This window comes from Rhinolophus sinicus, linkage group LG06 (genome assembly GCF_036562045.2).
Source record: "Rhinolophus sinicus isolate RSC01 linkage group LG06, ASM3656204v1, whole genome shotgun sequence".
NCBI classification, from domain to species: domain Eukaryota; kingdom Metazoa; phylum Chordata; class Mammalia; order Chiroptera; family Rhinolophidae; genus Rhinolophus; species Rhinolophus sinicus.
Window position 1 is genome coordinate 4959617 of NC_133756.1, and position 17481 is coordinate 4977097.

Sequence of the window (17481 nt, forward strand, 5' to 3'; positions counted from 1 at the left end):
TGACGGCCCCCACCTTCTCACCACACACTAGCTGTCCAGGCGGCCCTGTGGGGAGGTGGTGGTGTGCACCCCGCTTTCCAGATGAGGCAGTGGAGGCTCAGAGATGGACTTGCCCAGAGTCACACAGTGACGCAGCCGAGATCTGGACCCTGACGCTGTCTGCCATGTCCAGCTGCCCCCTCAGGCCTGGTCCTCCCCCAGCCAGCCTGCCTGAGGGCACATGCTCTCTGTTCGCCAACCTTTTCACCTCCCTTGTCCAGACAGGGACACAACTGGCCTAGGCTTGCAGGGAGGAGACCCAGGGGACGTGCGGTGGCCTGCGGTGGCCCTGAGCCCCGGGCCTCCTAAATGGCTAAGGCGAGGAGGGGGCTGCACCTCCCTGGCTAAGGGCACAGGTATTCAGGATGGGGCTGCTGGGGTGACTCAAGGCCAGGGGGGCTTCTCGCTTGTCCCCTGAGTGAGATGGGGTCTCTGGAAGGCTTTGCGCAGAGGAGACCTCTGCGGGCAGAGGGCCCAGGAAGGCAGTCAGGCAAGAATCTGTCTGTGAAGCCACTGCCTGTACCTGTCTGAACCTCATTTCTGTCTGCAGTAAGGGGGCCATCTCCTGTCCATCTCTCCTGCTTGTTTCTAGGGGGGCGGGATCAGATGTGGACGAACAGAGAGCTTTCATGTGAGAGGTGCCATGGTGGCAGTGGGGTGAGGCATTGGGGACATCAGGGTATCAGCCGGGACGTGCCTGGAGGGCAGGGCCTGCCCTATATTGTGTTCCCGTCCCCGTGGTGGTGAGGGCCCAGGGCCCAGAGGTGTCAGCCCCTGCTTCTCTGGCAGGCTGGGACCAACCCAGTGCATCCTGCCTCTGTGCTCTCTGATGAGGGTGGGGGTCAGCACTCCTCACCTGTCCATGGGCTGGGGATGGGTCTCTGAATTCCCAGCTCACTGCCCCCCACCCCCCACTGACACCAGACCCTGGCCCTGCAGGTCTGTCCTTGTGGGCAGAGGATGGATGGCTCAGGGCTGGCAGTGTCCTGGGATACAGGGAATGGCATCCTGGTTGAGGCTGTGAAATGTTCTGCTGCCACTAGTGCCCTCACCCCCCCCAGCTCCGAGGCTCTGAGGATGTTGGCATGGAGGTGGAGTCTAGTGTCCTGGGGCTTAGCGGCTGAGGTGGGGGGCTTCCTGCGTCCATCTCTCCACCTCTCCGCCGTTTTCTCTTCCCCAGCTTCTTTCACGGGAACTGGGCTGGAGGTTAGATTAGGACATGCCATGCCATCTCCTCCTTGAGGCGGGTCTCCCCAGTTCCCAAATGAAGGACCAGCAGAGTGTGTGGGCCTGTGCGTACACCCTCTTCATCTCCCTGCCCCCAGGGCACAGGGGAGAGTAGGATCCTCTCCACTGCCCTGGCCAGGAAGAGGGCTGGAGATGGGCAGTGTCTGGACAGTGGTGGGCTGGCGCCTGGGGTGAAGGGAGTTTGGCAGTGGGGGTGTGGGGGTGGGGGGCCGATGCTCGCCTCCCCCATTCCCAGCGCCATGGTCTCCCAGGTCTCCTCCCTCCCTTCTGCCTCTGGACCAACTGAACACACGTTTACTTTCGTTTTTGCCTCTGGGCCTTCTCTCTGGCTGTTGTCTGTCTCTGCGTCTCCTTCACTGCATTGGCCTGAGCTGGGCTTCTCTGCTTATCCATCTCTTGCCATCTCCTGCTTCCCTGGCCCTCTGTCTCACTTCTTTCCATTTCTTCTTCCTCCCCCTCATTTCCCTCCCTCCTTCCTTCCCTCCCTCTCCTTCTCTTCCATTCTCCTCACTCCCTCCCCTCACTTCCTCACCCTCTTTCCTTCCTCTCTCTACTGAGATGCAGTATGGGGTTCTTCAAGGGGGTGGAGCCTGCAGATGACCGACAGGCCCCCAAGGTGACTCCTGGATCATCGCAGCCCCCTCTGCATTTCTGAGAGCCTGGCTTAGCCAGCCGTCAGCTCTTAGAGGGTCTGGAGCGAGCTGCAGCCAGAGGGCAGGATCCTGGCCACCATGCCCTGCCCGGCCCGCTGCAGAGGGCTGGGGGTCATCAGGTGTGGAGAGGGGAGTTTCAGCCCTTTGCTTCTCTCCAGCTCCACCCAGGTGGCCCCAGGACAAGGCACTGGGTGGAGGCAGCAGGGGGCCTAGGCAGTGGGACCCATACAGCAGTTTGTTTTTTTTGTTTTGGTTTGGTTTTTTGGGGTGGGGAAGAGGACAGGCAGCAAGTCACGGATTCCGATTTACATAAAATAACCGGACTCTGACCAGAACCTGAGCATATGTAGATGAAGCTCCTTGTCAGACCCAGCGCAGGAGGGAGAAATGATTTCAACCTGTACTGCAGCGGTTACCATAGCAACCAATTATTCAGTGCTAAATTATAACTGTTTATAACAGTCGTGAATGGGAAGGCTCATATTTCATTCTTTCTTTTTCCCTCTCAATCTTGAAGGACCCCAAATCGAGAATGACCAACTCTCCGATTCCTTCCATTTGAGTTTAAATGCCTCCTTTTTCAAAATGCGATGTGTGCTGAGTGCTGGGCTTGGAGGGAAGGGAGAGGGAGGAGATGGGAGGCCTGGATGGAGAAGCATCTGCAGCTGGGAGGAGGAAGGGCAGGCTGGGACTGCCCACTGGGGTCCCCAAGGCCAGCACTAGTGGCATGCTCTGTCCTCTGGGTCTGGGCCTCAGGGCAGAGACCCCGCGTACCTGCCCCAGCTGCTTGCACGCACAGCCCGGGCGGGGGTGGTGGTTATGGCAGCTCTGCAGATGGATTCTTGTGGGAAATCCAAGGCCACTAAGATTCTCGCCCACCAGGTGCTTTTCCCGTAGTCACACCCAAGGCTGCCACAGCCCAAAGGATCGCCTCAAGGTCAAAGTTCCCTGAGGGTCAGAGCCCACGGTGTAGCTGGGGTGGGGGTTGAGGTGGGTTCAGGTCTTTATTAGGGCATATTGTTTCGTGCCTGTGTCTTCTCCCTTGAGTGTGGCTTGGCTTACACCCACCTCCGTAAGTTGCAAGATACTGAACTACCCTGCTTCTCAGTCATTCCTTCCCTTTTTGCCACTGTATCCCCTCATGTCCCACTGATGGGTCATGCCTCCTCAAATTGTTTTCAGAACCATTGGTTATCTTTCCCTTCATTTCTTCTCAGCAAGGAAAGATTTTCGGGAAAAAAGGAGGCCCAGGTCTAGAAGTGTCCAAACAGCTGGATGCAGAAATGTGCTGTGGATACAGACATGGTACCAGTGGGAAACCAACCTCCAAAGACCTGTTCTGCAGCCTACAGTGTGGGCAGGAGGGCTTGGCTGAGATTGGGGTACAGGTGGGGGTGGGCCCAAGGAGTGTGAGCTTCATTTGGTGGAGGGAGAAGGCAGGGTGCAGAGAGGATCAGGGGACAGATGGGGTTCAGGGTAATTGGGGAATCAGAGCTTTCTCTTGGACTGGGCTTGCCCCGGTGTGGGTGACAGCAGAGAGAATAGTCTCCCCATTCCTGGAAATGAGGGGCTCTGCAGAAGCCCTAGCTCATTTCTCAAGGAGGGTTTTTGCCTTCTTGTTCTCCCACCAAGCCCTGGAGTGGATGCTGGGCCAGCCCTCCTGGCAGTGCCTGTCTTGGGACCTTCTCCCAGACCTGTTCCCCCTGCACTGTGCACACACTAACACAAGGTCTGCTGCAGGTGCCTTTCCCGCCTCCCTTCTCCCATGCAGCTCCCTCTGGTCCCTGCATTTGGGGCCGTGCTGGCTACTCTTGGCCTCTCCTACACTTGGTGAGGCAGTGCCTGCTTCCCCCTCAGGTGTGGCCACAATAGCCCCCTGTCAGCGTCATCTGCACCGTTGTTGTCGCCCAGTTGCAGGCACCATCTATGCAGTTGGCTTCAGCTCAGTCCCGATTTGCAGAAACGAGGGGCGTGAGGCTGGTAGAATCCTCCGGTTTGTCATCCTGGCTCCATCTTTGGCTTCCAAGCAGAGTTGGGGTCATCGTTGTGGGTATTTGGGACGCTCCCATTTGCAAAATGTTTAAGGCCTTCTCCTGCATGATCTCCTTTGTTACTCTTACCACTCTCTGTGGCATCTGATGTAGCAGGTGAGGAAGCTGAGGTCAGGGTGCTGCTGTGACTTGCGTAGTTCCCAGGCTAGCAAGGGTCAGAGCCTGAGGCATTCTGTCCTGCAGCCTCCCCAGGGACCCTCAGAACCCACCATGGACCCTCCTTCCTCATCCCTGCCTGCTTTGTGGGGTCGGTCCCAAGGCAGCTAGGGCCAGTCCTGAGCCCCAACCTCCGTCTGTGCCACAGCCGCTGTCCGTGGTGCTGAAGTTTGTGGTCTCGTCCTCCCATCCTTACCTTGGCTGGGGTGAAGTCTGGGGTAGAGCTGGTCTCTCAGGTCTCTCAAAGGATGGTCTATCCAAGCTGGTGGACCTCTGTACCCTCAGGGGAAATGGGTGTCCTGGTCTGACCCCCGCCTCCCCAAAGGACTAAGGCAGAGCTGGGAGCTGTGGCCACCAGCCCTGGGAGCAGGAGCGCCTGTAAGTCTGTCCTGCTCCCCGCAGGCTGTGGCAGCAGCCAGGATCTGCACCATCCCTGGGGCCCGGCATAGCCAGTCAGTATTCTGGGAAGCACCATGGCTCCAGAAAGGCACAGAGGCCCTTTCATGCCAGCCAGCACTCTGACTCAGTGGCCTAATGGGCATAAAAGGAAGCGGGAACCGGGAGCTGAGCATCCGGGAGTCAGGAAGTGCGGGAGCCTGTGGGTGGGTCCTTTCCCAGTTGGATCTCAGGGCGAGCCTCCCTCCTTACCGTGTGGAGGCAAAGGGCAGAGATCGGGCTGGGGGCCTCCCAAGATTCTCCCGACATCCACTGCCCTCACTGCCCTTGGTGCCCCCCTCCTCCCTTCTCCCACCTGCTCCCTTCCCTTCCTCCTCTTTCTCTCCTCCTCTCTTCTCTTCCCTCCCTTTCTTCTCCCTCCCTCCCTCCTTCCCTTCCCTTCCCTTTCCTTCTCTCTCCCTCCCCTTCCTCCCTCCCCACATTCTCTTTTGCCTCTCCCCCCCATTGCTGTTTCCTGAGCTCATTTTTCATCTCTGGTTCTCTCTCCATCTCTTTCATGCCCCTTTTTGCTCACCTTGAAAACAGTAAACAGCCAGCAGGAAGATGACAAGCCCGCTGGTAACTGGAGTGTCAGCACCCAGCCTCTCTCCCTGCAGACCAGACCTAGCCAGGAGGGGCTGGGAAGGGCCTTACCAGTCCACTAGCATCTTGAAAGGCTGAGAATAAACAGCTTTCTCCAGGGGCAGTGCCTTCTAGTGGGGATGCTCTGGCTGTAACCACCCTTATCTCCATATAAATGGGCCATTTTGTGCCTGTGTAGAAGGGGAAACTAAATCAAGGAAGCCAAGCTTAAAAAAAGCTGCCTAAACGACCTAGTCTTGTGTTGAGATGTAGGGGCCAGGGTGGGGGTGGGCAGGGAAGATGGGCTCCTGCATAGCAGCCTCTGGAGAGCCCACAGGCAGATAAAGCTGGGCTATGCACTTGGAATTATTACAGGTTGCACTTGACACATACAATTCCCTCAGATGCAGACCTAGCAGAGAGCCGGCGGCTCCGTGGTGTTTCCATGCCCTTTGCTTTTTGACTCTCTCTGGGCATCACGTCCTCTGCTTTGAGCTCCTGGGCCCAAGTGCCATCGTACACCACTTGTTAAAATCCCCAAGTCCACAGAAACCTGACTCTGATTGGAGCAGAGCCTGTGCCTCAGCCCAGGGCCGTCCAGCAGGCCGCACTGAGCTGGCCTGGTGGAGAAGCCTAACTGCACAGAGGCCTCCCCGCACATCCTCACTGCAGCGGCAGGTCACTGGGGCAAGACCCCTGACCCTGCTGGCTTGGGGCAACCCCTCGGGGAGGGCTTTGGTGCTGAGCTGTGAGCACCGGGATGCTGAGTGACCCAGAGGTGTGGCTGACTGTGCCAGGAGGCTGTTCTCAGGGCAGTCCTTCTGCCCAAGACTTCAGGCTTTCTTTGGGCCCCTGTTGCCCTCACTGTCCGCCTTTCTCTTCCAGGGGAGCCACGATGAGCTGTCGGAAAATGAAGAGGACTTGGAAGAGAAGTCGGAGAGTGAGGGCAGTGACTACTCCCCTAACAAAAAGAAGAAGAAGAAACTCAAGGACAAGAAGGAGAAAAAAGCCAAGCGAAAAAAGAAGGGTGACGACGAGGATGACGACGACGATGGACGCCTGAAGGTAGCCACGGAGGCCGCTGGAGGGGGACACACCTGCTGGGACAGCCGAGCTTCCTGCTGTCACGTCTCTGCCTTCCTGCCGGGAGCCCTGAGTGAAAGGGCCAGGCCGTCCTTTCCCATGGGCGGCAGTCGGGCCGATGGGTGTGTGTGTGTGTGTGTGTGTGTGTGTGTGTACACGTGGGGGTTGAACATACCTTTGTGTGAACTACTGTAGCCACATTTGAAATAATGACGGACAGCGCTGAGGAGTGTGGGGAGGAAGTCGTGCAGCCTCTTTGATGTGTGATCTGCCATCTTGATCTCGACTGCGCAATGGGGCACGAAACTCTTTCGGAAGAGAGTGATGTCTGAGCTCAAGTTTTGTGTCAGGCACCTCTTGCTTGGAGCAGTTTGGGCAAATACACCAGCAACTCAAGCCTTTGTCAGCAAGAAGCCTGGGCAGCGCCACTTAGAGCAGGAGAGGAACTTTGTTACTGGGCGCGGGGTCTGACACTCTGCTCACAGGAGCACGACCAGGAAAGCTGTAGCGAGGGGCCCAGAGCTCCCCTGGGCAAAGCGTCTTCTCCAAGCTTATGGGGCGTGATGTGAAGAAGCCTCTGAGGCCGCACCATCGGGGCTGCTCAGGGAGGGGGCCTAGGGTAAGGCCTGTGGGTGGCTCTTGGGCAGGGCGCAGAGGACCCGAGTCACCCAGGACTAGCCTGCTCCCTTCCTTCTTCCGCTGGGGCACCCAGGCTCCATTTGGGCTAGGCTGGATGTAAGGGTAAGTGCTCCGTGAATATTAATACAGTGACTGAGGCAGAAATGGTGACTGGCAGCGACTGATGTTAGGAAGTCCCCGTGCTGTCCCAGCACCCAGAGGGATGTCACTAGTAGGCAGTTGTGTTATGCGTCATCTGTGACTGATAATAGCTGAGGGGCTGACAGCGTTGAAAGATGAACTTACGGGAGCGATTCACGGTTATTTTGTAACAATGTCATCCGCTCACACTCACGCTCACTCACATGCTGCTCTGCTTCCTGGTGGGAGCCGAGTGGAGGGCTGATGTGCCTCCAGGAATGGCTGTGTGTCATGGGGGCAGGTCGGCCGCGGGAGAGGGTCCCACATAGGAGCACCTCTGAAGTGTCACAGAGAACAGGAGGTCCAGAGCTCTGGGCAGGTGGGAGAATGGGCGTAGCAGCAGCTCAGGGCTTCTTGGTCACCCACTGCTCCATCCAGCAGGCAGGAAAGCAGGCCTGGGTTCTGGTTGTCCACATGGAGACCCAGCGGTCTCCTGGACTGGACTGGCTCAAGGCACACGCCCATCTGGATCAGGGACTGCCGCCTGGAGTGGCACGTGCTGATTGGCTGAAAGGATCAGTGGGTGGGGCTGGAGCAGGGCGGCCAGGAACAAGTGGGAAATCAAGGCCCTGTTCCGATCTCCAGTGCTGACTCGTTCCCTCTGGTGAGGCAGGTGCTGTTTTCCCCATTTTATCGATGGGGAAATTGAGGTGTAGAGAGGTGAAGTAGCTTGTCCACCTCTCACTGCAGGTAGGTGACAGAGCCTGGAATAGAACTGGCGTCTGTCTGGCTCCAGAGTCTAGCACCCCCACCCCCACCCCATCCCAGCCAGCTCGGGGCTGTTCTGTGATCTGACACCCAGGCTGACTGTCTGACAAGCTCACTGTGTGCCCCTGGGAAGTCACATGCCTCCCTGGGCCTCAGTGTCCCATCCAGAAGGTGAAACAGTAGCTGAAGGACCCTCTTGGGGTTGTGCCATGTCCTTACCGTGGCTAGGGCACACCTGGCTGGCCCTGGAACCAGGCAGTGGCCTGTCCTTTTATATGGGGTCCATGCGTGACTGTACTGGGGACATCTGGGATGGACTCTGTTGTCCCCAACGTGCCTTAGGCAGCCTTGAACCTGCTGCCTCCCCGGGGACATCTGCCTCCTAAAACCCATCTTCAGGCCGCTGTTCTGTCCCAGTGCTCAGATTCCCCAAACATTCCTCCTGGATAGAGATACTGTGACTATTCTTGCCCTCCCCCCGAAGCCCCCACTTGGCCCTGCACCTCCTCATAAACTGGCATCTGAGCCATTCAGTGGATTGGGGGCCAGAATGCGTTAGGGTGTTTTCAGCGGTGGCTGAGAGCTGCTCTTGTTAAGTTGCAGGCATTTACCGCTCCCCTTCCCCTTGTTCCAAGGCCTCCTGGGTAGGGGCTCTGGGGATAGGGGTGCAGGTTAGAACCACCCCACCTCCCATCCTACCTCCCGCCCATGTCTCTGCAGGAGCCCAAGTCCTCAGGGCAGCTCATGGCCGAGTGGGGCCTGGATGACGTGGACTACCTGTTCTCGGAGGCCGACTACCACACGCTGACCAACTACAAGGCCTTTAGCCAGTTCCTTAGGTGAGCTGGGGCCGGCGGCCACAGCTGTGTGTCCACAGGTGGTCAGAGGGACCAAGCCCGGCTTCTGGGGGGAGGCGTGGCTGTCAGGCTGACAGTGACCCTGGGCAGAGCTGGCAGGATGGTGGGACCCCGTCCGGTTTAGCAGATGGCCCTGCCTCCCTCGTTTGTCCTGTGCCTGGGGCTGGTGGTCCCAGTCAGTCCCAGGGAGCATTAAGCCCCCACGCCCCTCTCAGCTCTGGAAGACACCGATGCCTGCTGCAGGCCCCTTGCTCTGGCCCCTTAGGTCTTGCAGGATCTGGAAACCCAATCAATTAGAAGACTGCCAACCCCATAAACAGGGACTCAGGAGCATTTTGGGGGTGGACTGCTGTCTCAACTTTGTCCTCTCCCCTGCCCAACCTGGAGCATGGGGCTGGTGCTGCCTATTCCAGGTGTGGGAGAAGAAGGGGTGGGCCCTGCCGGGGTCACGTGGGGGGTCTCATCCCCTCCATGGCACTGCTCTCACCCTCCCACCTCTCCCCTCACACAGGCCACTCATCGCCAAGAAGAACCCGAAGATCCCCATGTCCAAAATGATGACCGTCCTGGGCGCCAAGTGGCGGGAGTTCAGTGCCAACAACCCCTTCAAGGGCAGCTCGGCGGCGGCAGCCGCTGCGGCAGTGGCTGCGGCTGTGGAGACGGTCACCATCGCCCCTCCACTGGCCGTCAGCCCCCAGCAGGCCCCCCAGCCTGTGCCCATTCGCAAGGCCAAGACCAAGGAGGGCAAGGGTAAGGCTGCGGTGGGTGGGCACCCAGCCCTGCTGGCAGGGGCCTTCCTCGGCCCTGTGGCCTCGGGTAGCTGGCCAGCTGGGACAGTCTCTCAAGGACCTAGTGCCTTAGCTGACCTTGACCCACATGGCTTTCTTGGCTATATTGCAGCAGTATCAGAGCTCCCGTCCTGCCTCTCTTGCAGGGCTGGGGGATAAGTGGAGGAGATGGTGCTCAGAGCTTTGGGGGGCTGGCCCTGCCCCCTCCGACTGGGGCATGGAGGAAAGGAGAGGGGAGGCCCAGGCTGAGGGAAGTCTCTTGAGTTTGGGGCTGCACCATCTCCAGGGAGAAGGGGCCCAGGGTTAGCCTGTGACCCCTCTTGACTGAGCACAGGGCCCTTGGGGTAACAGTCGTGCAGGGGCGTGGCCAGGGCCGGCTTCTGGGGAGGCCCGGAAGGAGGTCCAGATACAAAGTTGGACTCAGTGGTGGGTGTCTTGATGGGGATAACAGGGACAGCAGTGGCGCTCTGTGACTTGAAGTCCCGGGGGAGGGACCTCTCCTGGGTGGAGGGTTTCTGGCCTCACTGAACCTCCCCAGGGCTCTCAGTGGTGGTGGGGTCGGCAGCTCAGCCTTTCTGGGCACGCTGATTGGATTCTGATGGGGGGGGCTGAGGGGGCTCAGGGACCCCTTGTTTCAATCCCAAGGAGCTTTGGTTTCTGGGACAATGCGCCCTTTGCCAGGTCCCTGCAGGGCCCGGTGGGTAGAGTGACAGGGGTGAGAGCCTGCTTCTGCTCATGTCCCTTGCTGGCCTCTGCCCTGGGCCCCGCCCTGCCTGCCTGGCTTTCTCATTTCCTCTCGGGCTCCAGCCGCTGAGCTATTGATTCCGTGGGCTGCCTATTCAGTGCCTGAAAAATTGAAATAGATTTTCCGTGGTGGCGCCAAGGTTACAGCTGGGCCCCCAGGCCCACCTCTGTGCAAGCAGATGCTGTTGGAGAGCCCGGGATATGGCCACTTGCCTCCAGGCCCCCACCTTCCCTGCTAAGCCCAGTGGCAGAGGCTTCTGGGGGGTTATTACTCCTCAGGTGGCTAATTGTTTTGTGGCCAGCGCCATAAAAACAGCCTCCACCCTACTGCCTACTGGGGAGCCAGCATTTCCCAGGGGAATTGGCAGAGATGGGGGTGGTCTCGAGTAGTGCCAGCATTGCTTGGGCCTGGGGATAACCCAGAGGCTGACCGCTAGGGAAGGGTTTCCTGGCTCGGAACAGCCCTCCAGGGCACAGGTGTGGCGCACAGGTGTGGCCCACAGGTGGGTGGCTGTGCCCTTGGTGGCCCTGCTAGCTAGCCATGGCTCCATTGGGGATAGCTCCTGTCCTGGGAGGGGGGACAGGGCAGGGCTGTTCCCAAGATGACCAGTGTTTCTGCCGTTTGTATAAGAGAAGAGGGGCAGTGTGGTGGTCAGGGCAGAGCCTGAGTCTGGATTATTCTCGCCCCGCACCCCCCATGGACCCGACAGGCTGTGTAACTGTAAATAGAGCTTGACCTCTCTGAGCCTCCGCCTTCTCATCTGAAAAGGGCGAGGGTAGAACCCACCGTGTCCTTGTCGAGTTACCCCGAGGGCCGAATGAATCGTGGCCGTAGTGAGCAGCCATGTTGCTTATTCCACATGACCTTTCAGGGCCTGGAGTGAGGAAGAAGATCAAGGGCTCCAAGGATGCCAAGAAGAAGGGCAAAGGGAAAAAGGTGGCCGGGCTCAAGTTCCGCTTCGGAGGGATCAGCAACAAGAGGAAGAAAGGCTCCTCGGTGAGCGTGTGCGTGCGCACGCGTGTGAGTGTACGTGTGTGCGTGTGTGTGTGTCTGTGTGTGTGAGTGTATGTGTGTGTGTGAGAGTGTATGTGTGTGTGAGAGTGTGCGTGTGAGTGTGAGTGTATGTGTGTGAGTGTGTGAGTGTGTGAGTGTGTGTGTGTGTGTGAGAGTACATGTGTGAGTGTGAGTGTGAGAGTGTACGTGTGGGAGTGTGAGAGTGTATGTGTGTGAGTGTGAGAGTGTGCGTGTGAGTGTACATGTGTGAGTGTGTGAGTGTGTGTGTGAGTGTGAGAGTACCTGTGTGAGTGTGAGTGTGAGAGTGTACGTGTGGGAGTGTGAGAGTGTACGTGTGTGAGTGTGTGAGTGTGTGAGTGTGTGAGTGTGTGTGTGTGAGTGTGAGAGTACCTGTGTGAGTGTGAGTGTGAGAGTATACGTGTGGGAGTGCGGGCATGTGTGTGAGCATGTGAGAGTGTGTGAACATGGGCGTGTAGTGAGTGTATGTGTGAGTGTGAGTGTTAGAGTATGAGAGGGTATGTGAGCATGAGTGGGTGTGAGACAGCGAGACCCCATGTACTTGAGCGTGTCTGTGGGTGTGTGTACATGACCAGGCCTGAGATGCATGTGTGTGATGCGTATGTGTGCCATGCAAAGGTCCGGTGACTGTGGGAAGAAAGCTGGGCTGTTCGTTTTCCTGAACTGGCCTGGGGGCAGGTCCTGCCCCTCCCCCACTCTTGACATGCCCCATGCAGGCCTGCAGGGCCTTAGTTTCCCAACCTAATCGGTGAGGGGTTCAGATGACCCTCCCAGGCCCTGGCAGCTTGGACTCTGGATGTGGAACCCGCCCGGCTGATCTGGGGCTCAGTCCTGGCTCTGCTGTCCCCAGTGGCCACTCCATCTGGGCAGCAGATGGGAGGGCCAGTGGGCCCTTCAGAGTCCTAATGGGGCCTGGACGTCCATGTCTGCTGGGAGGCTGGACCCCAGGAAGGTGGCATGTGGGCAGGATGAGACTGGGCTCAAGCCCTGATCCCTCCAGGGCCAGCTCTGGCACCAGGTTCAGATTGACCCTAAGGGAACCCACCTCAGGAGCACTTTTTATCGCTTCTCCATAGGGGCGACATTCACTCTCCCACACTTGTACAGGGCACCTGTTTACCTCACCTTCCCTCAGTCCTGTAGAGGGTCAGAAATAGAAGCCATTTCTCTGTCCCTTGGTCAAGGCAAGTGACAGGTCTTGAGTTTAGCTGGAGGGGAGCATAGAGCAGCAGGTGTGGCCCAGCCTGGAGTTGGTGGACCAGGTCAGCTCAGCAAATATTTGTTGAGCACACACTAATTGTCTAGGCTCTCTGCTCAGCCGTGGTCCACCCTGCTCCAGAGGCTCACAGTCTGCAACGGGTTTGGGCAAGTACACTGGGAGAGAGCCAGCGACAGGCAGATGGGACAGGTCAGACCTGGCACACAGGCTGTGCAACAGGTTCTGTTAAGGAGGGATCTGGGAAGGCTTCTTGGGGGTGGCGTCTTTAGGGTTTCCTCTTGAGGGATGTGTAGGAGTTTGGAGTTTGGCAGGGCGGAGGTCATGGCCTAGGGAGAGGTACTGAAGTAGAAAATGTGGGAACTGTGTGAGGGCTGGAGAACAGGGCTTGGGGACAGTGGTGGGACATCAGGTTGGCCTGGTGGGTTTCTGGCTAGGTGGAGAGAAGATGAACCACGGCAAGCACCATGCCCTGCCCCACACCCCCTCTGCCCAGGCCAGGGAAGCCCTTGGGATGAGCTCCCAGGGCAGGCTCTGGGCTTACAGAGCCCTCCCCACCCCCTGCAGAGCGAGGAAGATGAACGGGAAGAGTCAGACTTCGACAGCGCCAGCATCCACAGTGCCTCTGTGCGCTCCGAGTGTTCTGCAGCCCTGGGGAAGAAGAACAAGAGGAGACGCAAGAAGAAGAGGAGTAGGACTTCCTTTCTGCAGGGTTCCCATGGCCCCACGGCGGGAAGCGGGGAGGCATCCTTATGCCTCGGCCGCTCCTGGCCTCAGCCAGGCAGTTCCCCTGTGCTTCCTCAGCCACCCTGGTCTGCTGTCAGGAGGGGAGGGTCCTGGTCCAGGGAGGCTAAATTCCAGAGCTGTGGTGTGAGCCACCCAGGGCATCGGCACTAGCAGAGCGGGCAGAAGGAAGTGCTCCGCAACCTCATCCGCCATCCACCCATTCAATCATCCACTCCTCTACCCATCACCCATCCCTCATCCCTATTCCCTTACCCATCCTCCCTCGCTCCATCCCTCCTCCTTTCCTACTTTACTTTTATCCATCTCTTCACCCCTTTCCTCCCTTAGCCATTTCCCTTGACATTGGTTCACCCCGTCTGTCTCCCCACCATCTATTCATCCCACATCTGTTAAGCACCTACTATGTGCCCGTGCAGCCTGGGGTGGAGATTGGCTGGGCACTGGGAGTGGAGACACGGCGTGCATGGCTGCCTGTGCCCCCTCCCCAGCTGACGATGGCGATGGCTATGAGACTGACCACCAGGACTACTGTGAGGTGTGCCAGCAGGGAGGGGAAATCATCCTGTGTGACACCTGCCCGCGGGCCTACCACCTCGTCTGCCTGGATCCAGAGCTGGAGAAGGCTCCCGAGGGCAAGTGGAGCTGTCCCCACTGCGTAAGCCCTTGGCAGAGACCCTGGGTGGGGTGCGGCCTGTGCCTGGCTCCCTGTACACCCGCGCGGGTCATGTTGGGGCAGAACGTGGGGAGGTGCTGAGTGGGAGGAGGGAGTCCCATCCTGGTGGAGGGTGTCCCGGACCAGGGTGCCTCCATCTGTACTCCTCTCTGCAGGAGAAGGAGGGGATTCAGTGGGAGCCGAAGGACGATGAAGAGGAGGAGGAGGAGGGCGGCTGCGAGGAAGAGGAGGACGACCACATGGAGTTCTGCCGAGTGTGCAAGGACGGTGGCGAGTTGCTCTGCTGCGACGCCTGCCCCTCGTCCTACCACCTGCACTGCCTCAACCCGCCCCTGCCCGAGATCCCAAACGGTGAATGGCTCTGCCCGCGCTGTACTGTGAGTGTTCTGCCTGCCCCGCGCCGAACGCCCCGCCCCGCCGGCCAGGCCCCGCCCATCATGGCCAGGCCTTTCCCTGCCCGGCAGGACCCTGCCCACCAAGGCCCCGCCTCCGCCAGCCCAGGCCCCGCCCGACCCACAGACCTTGCCCACCACACGCCAGGCCACGCCTTCCCCAGCACCACCCCGCCCACGACGGCCCACCTGCGGTGCTTCAGGCCCCACCCAAGACGCGCCCCTTTAGGCCCCGCCCTGCCAGCCACTAGCCTTGGTCCGAGCCCCCGCCCACCACAGGTGCCCCCTCGTCCGGAGTCCCGCCCGCTGCCTCACCCAGACCTGCTCTGCTTCACAATTCCCTAAAGACTCAGATGCAGTTTTCTCACCCGAAACCTGAAAAAGGAGCCTTTATGAAAAGAGAGACGGGTGGTGGTGATAATCCTCACCAACCAACACAGCCACTGTTTATCAGGCATCCCTTAACGCTTACTGAGTTTGCAAGTATCAGTCCTTTTGTTAGTCCAATTTTAGATGAGAAAACCTTAGCTCAGGGAGGTAAAGTGACTTGCCTAAGGCCACACAACGGCAGAATTGTCCACTCAGACCCACTCTGGACCTGGCTCCTGTCGCAGGGCTGGGGGTGGTGAGAGGGTAGGAGTCCCCTGGGGCTGGAGCCTCAGTTTCTGCTGGGAGAGGAGAGCACCCTCCACTGGCGCCCCCCAGCCATCGAATGCCCCCATGCTCTGAGTTGTCCCCTAGGCGCCCCCAGTGCTGGATTCTCCCACCTCTGGGTCCTGGGCTGTGCTCTGGCCAGTCCTTGGTTACCCGCGTGTATCTGGGTTTCTGTTGTGTGTATGCACGTGTGCGCATGTGTGTATGTGTGGAGTGTATGCGTGTGTGTGCATGTGCACATGTGTATGTGTGCACGTGTATGCGTGTGTGCACGTGTGCGCGTGTGTGTGCTCACGTGCAGACCCTCATTGCCCGTCTCCTGTGTACAGAGCACACGCGGGCTCCTGAGGACAGGGCTGTGTCATGGAGTCACAGGGGTGCTGTCTGACTGGGGGAACAGTGCAGCTCCCTGCCTGCTGTCACGGGAGCCTCAGGGTGGGGCCCTGGGGCTAAGCCCTGAACTTGGGGACTCTCCTCTGTCCACAGTGTCCCCCACTGAAGGGCAAAGTCCAGCGGATCCTGCACTGGCGGTGGACGGAGCCGCCGGCCCCCTTCCTGGTAGGGCTGTCAGGGCCCGAAGTGGAGCCCAGCCTCCCCCCACCCAAGCCCCTGGAGGGCCTCCCGGAGAGGGAGTTCTTTGTCAAGTGGGCTGGGCTCTCCTACTGGCACTGCTCCTGGGTGAAGGAGCTTCAGGTGAGGCACCTGGGCAGGTGTGGCCGTGCTAAGGCTCAGCCCCTGAGTGAGGGGCATTGTTGGGAGTTGGGGAGGGGGAGACTGAAGGTGAGGACTGTCCTGCCTGGGAGCCTGGCTGGAGGTTGGGGGGAAGCTGGGTCGGGACAGGGAGCCACAGCCCATCTCCCTCTCGTAACCTCTGCCCCCGCCGGGAACAGCTGGAGCTGTACCACACGGTGATGTATCGCAACTACCAAAGAAAGAATGACATGGACGAGCCACCACCCTTCGACTATGGCTCCGGTGACGAGGACAGCAAGAGCGAGAAGAGGAAGAGCAAGGACCCTCTCTATGCCAAGATGGAGGAACGCTTCTACCGCTACGGCATCAAGCCCGAGTGGCTGATGATCCACCGTATCCTGAACCACAGGTGAGTGCCGGCGGGGTGTGGCCCTGAGTCCCACTGGAGGTGGTGCCGCAGCTGGGACGCGCCGCTCCGTGGCTCTGTGGAATGGGCACAGGGCCACGGAGGGTGCAGTGGGGGCATCAGGAAGAGGCCGAGGGCCCCCACGGCCGGCGAGTTGACTGTCTACCTGGAGAGGTTGTCATACACACGCGGGCACGCACGTCACATTTGTGGTGGGAGGAGAGTTCCAGAGTCACAACAAATACGAAGGGGCAAATGAATGATGGGCTTGTGAAACTAGCACAGAGCGGGCCACTCAGTGGTTCCACATCCGGTGCTCCTGGGCTCCTGCTGAACTTAGTGCTTGATACCTGTTGGAGGGTCCCATTTGCCCCTCTTTTATGACAACAGCCAGCAGCACTGAGCACTGTCTACCCCAAGAGGTGGGTGCTTTATTTTTGTCTCTGTTTTACAGATTCAAGAGCAGGCACAGCAAGTTTAAGCCCCTTGCCTAAAGTCACACAGCCAAGAGGCGGTAGAGCCTGGATTTGAACCCAGTGCTGTCTGATGGCAGGACTTGCCTCCTTGACCACTGCTCCAAACCCAAGCACCCCTGTGACAACTCTTTGTTGAGCAATCTGGAAAGTCCCCAGGGAACAGTGATCAGAGGCTACAGAAAGCTGAGGAAGGGGCCGAGGCAGGAGGCCCATGGATTCTGGGAGTCTGGCTTTGGTTTGGTGGGTGGTGGGAGCTCAGGTGCTAGAGAACTGGTGGGGGCTGACAGGTGGGTGCAGAGTGGGGCCCTGAGCGCTTGCTGCATAGTTGCAGGCTCGGGACCTTGAACTTGCCACCTCTGGACACATGGGTGCTGTATTGGAGGGACTTAGGGGGCCGGCAGACCACAGGCATCCTCAGGCAGCAGCTGGGTAGAGCAGAGGTTAGGAACGTGGCCAGCGCTGAGATTCCAATCCTGGCTCCCACGTTCTGGGCTCTGTGCCTGTGTTTGTCATGTAAAGTGGGATAATGCGAGCACCCTGCAAGGCTGTTATGGGGGCTAAGGGAACCTGCCAATGCTGGCTACTGCAGGCTTCCTTCCGTCAGAGGGGTCAGAGGGGCGGGAGAATTTGAAAAAGCTGCCCCCTCGACTGTGAAACATCCCCTCTTGCCATCCCCAGCCCTCACTGAGAATGACCCTTAAAACGGAGGTCAGTTCCTATGGGAACCCAAGCCTCCCATTGGACTGATGCACAGATTTTTACTTTTATTAAACTTCATGTTAAAATGGCAGTTTTTCTCCCTGCCTCAAAAGCGAGGCAGGTGAATTTTACCTCCTCCCCTCCACCCCCCGAATTTTTACCAGAACGAGATATGAGTAACAACCAATTATTTATTGAGAAAAAAAAAAAATCCATCAGTTTCCATGGTGACTGGGGATTGGTCTTTCTCTTAATGGTCCCCAGGCTCGTCGCTGCCACTGCCACTTCGGGGAGCCATATTCCCGGCCCTGCAGTGCTTCTGGGCTTGG

At 58.8% G+C, this 17481-nt stretch overlaps 1 protein-coding gene across 3 annotated transcripts in view; it reads left to right on the forward strand.

Moving 5' to 3' along the window:
- The window catches only part of CHD5 (chromodomain helicase DNA binding protein 5), a 61918-nt gene that overhangs the window by 11426 nt on the left and 33011 nt on the right, over positions 1 to 17481 (forward strand). For all 3 annotated transcript variants that reach the window (XM_019746694.2, XM_019746695.2, XM_074334185.1), the window contains exons 3-11: positions 6050 to 6229; positions 8495 to 8613; positions 9143 to 9381; positions 11036 to 11160; positions 12980 to 13103; positions 13648 to 13814; positions 13988 to 14209; positions 15365 to 15571; positions 15769 to 15980. In XM_019746694.2, coding sequence (XP_019602253.1) covers positions 6050 to 6229; positions 8495 to 8613; positions 9143 to 9381; positions 11036 to 11160; positions 12980 to 13103; positions 13648 to 13814; positions 13988 to 14209; positions 15365 to 15571; positions 15769 to 15980 — 1595 coding nt within the window. The remainder of the gene's footprint in view (positions 1 to 6049; positions 6230 to 8494; positions 8614 to 9142; positions 9382 to 11035; positions 11161 to 12979; positions 13104 to 13647; positions 13815 to 13987; positions 14210 to 15364; positions 15572 to 15768; positions 15981 to 17481) is intronic.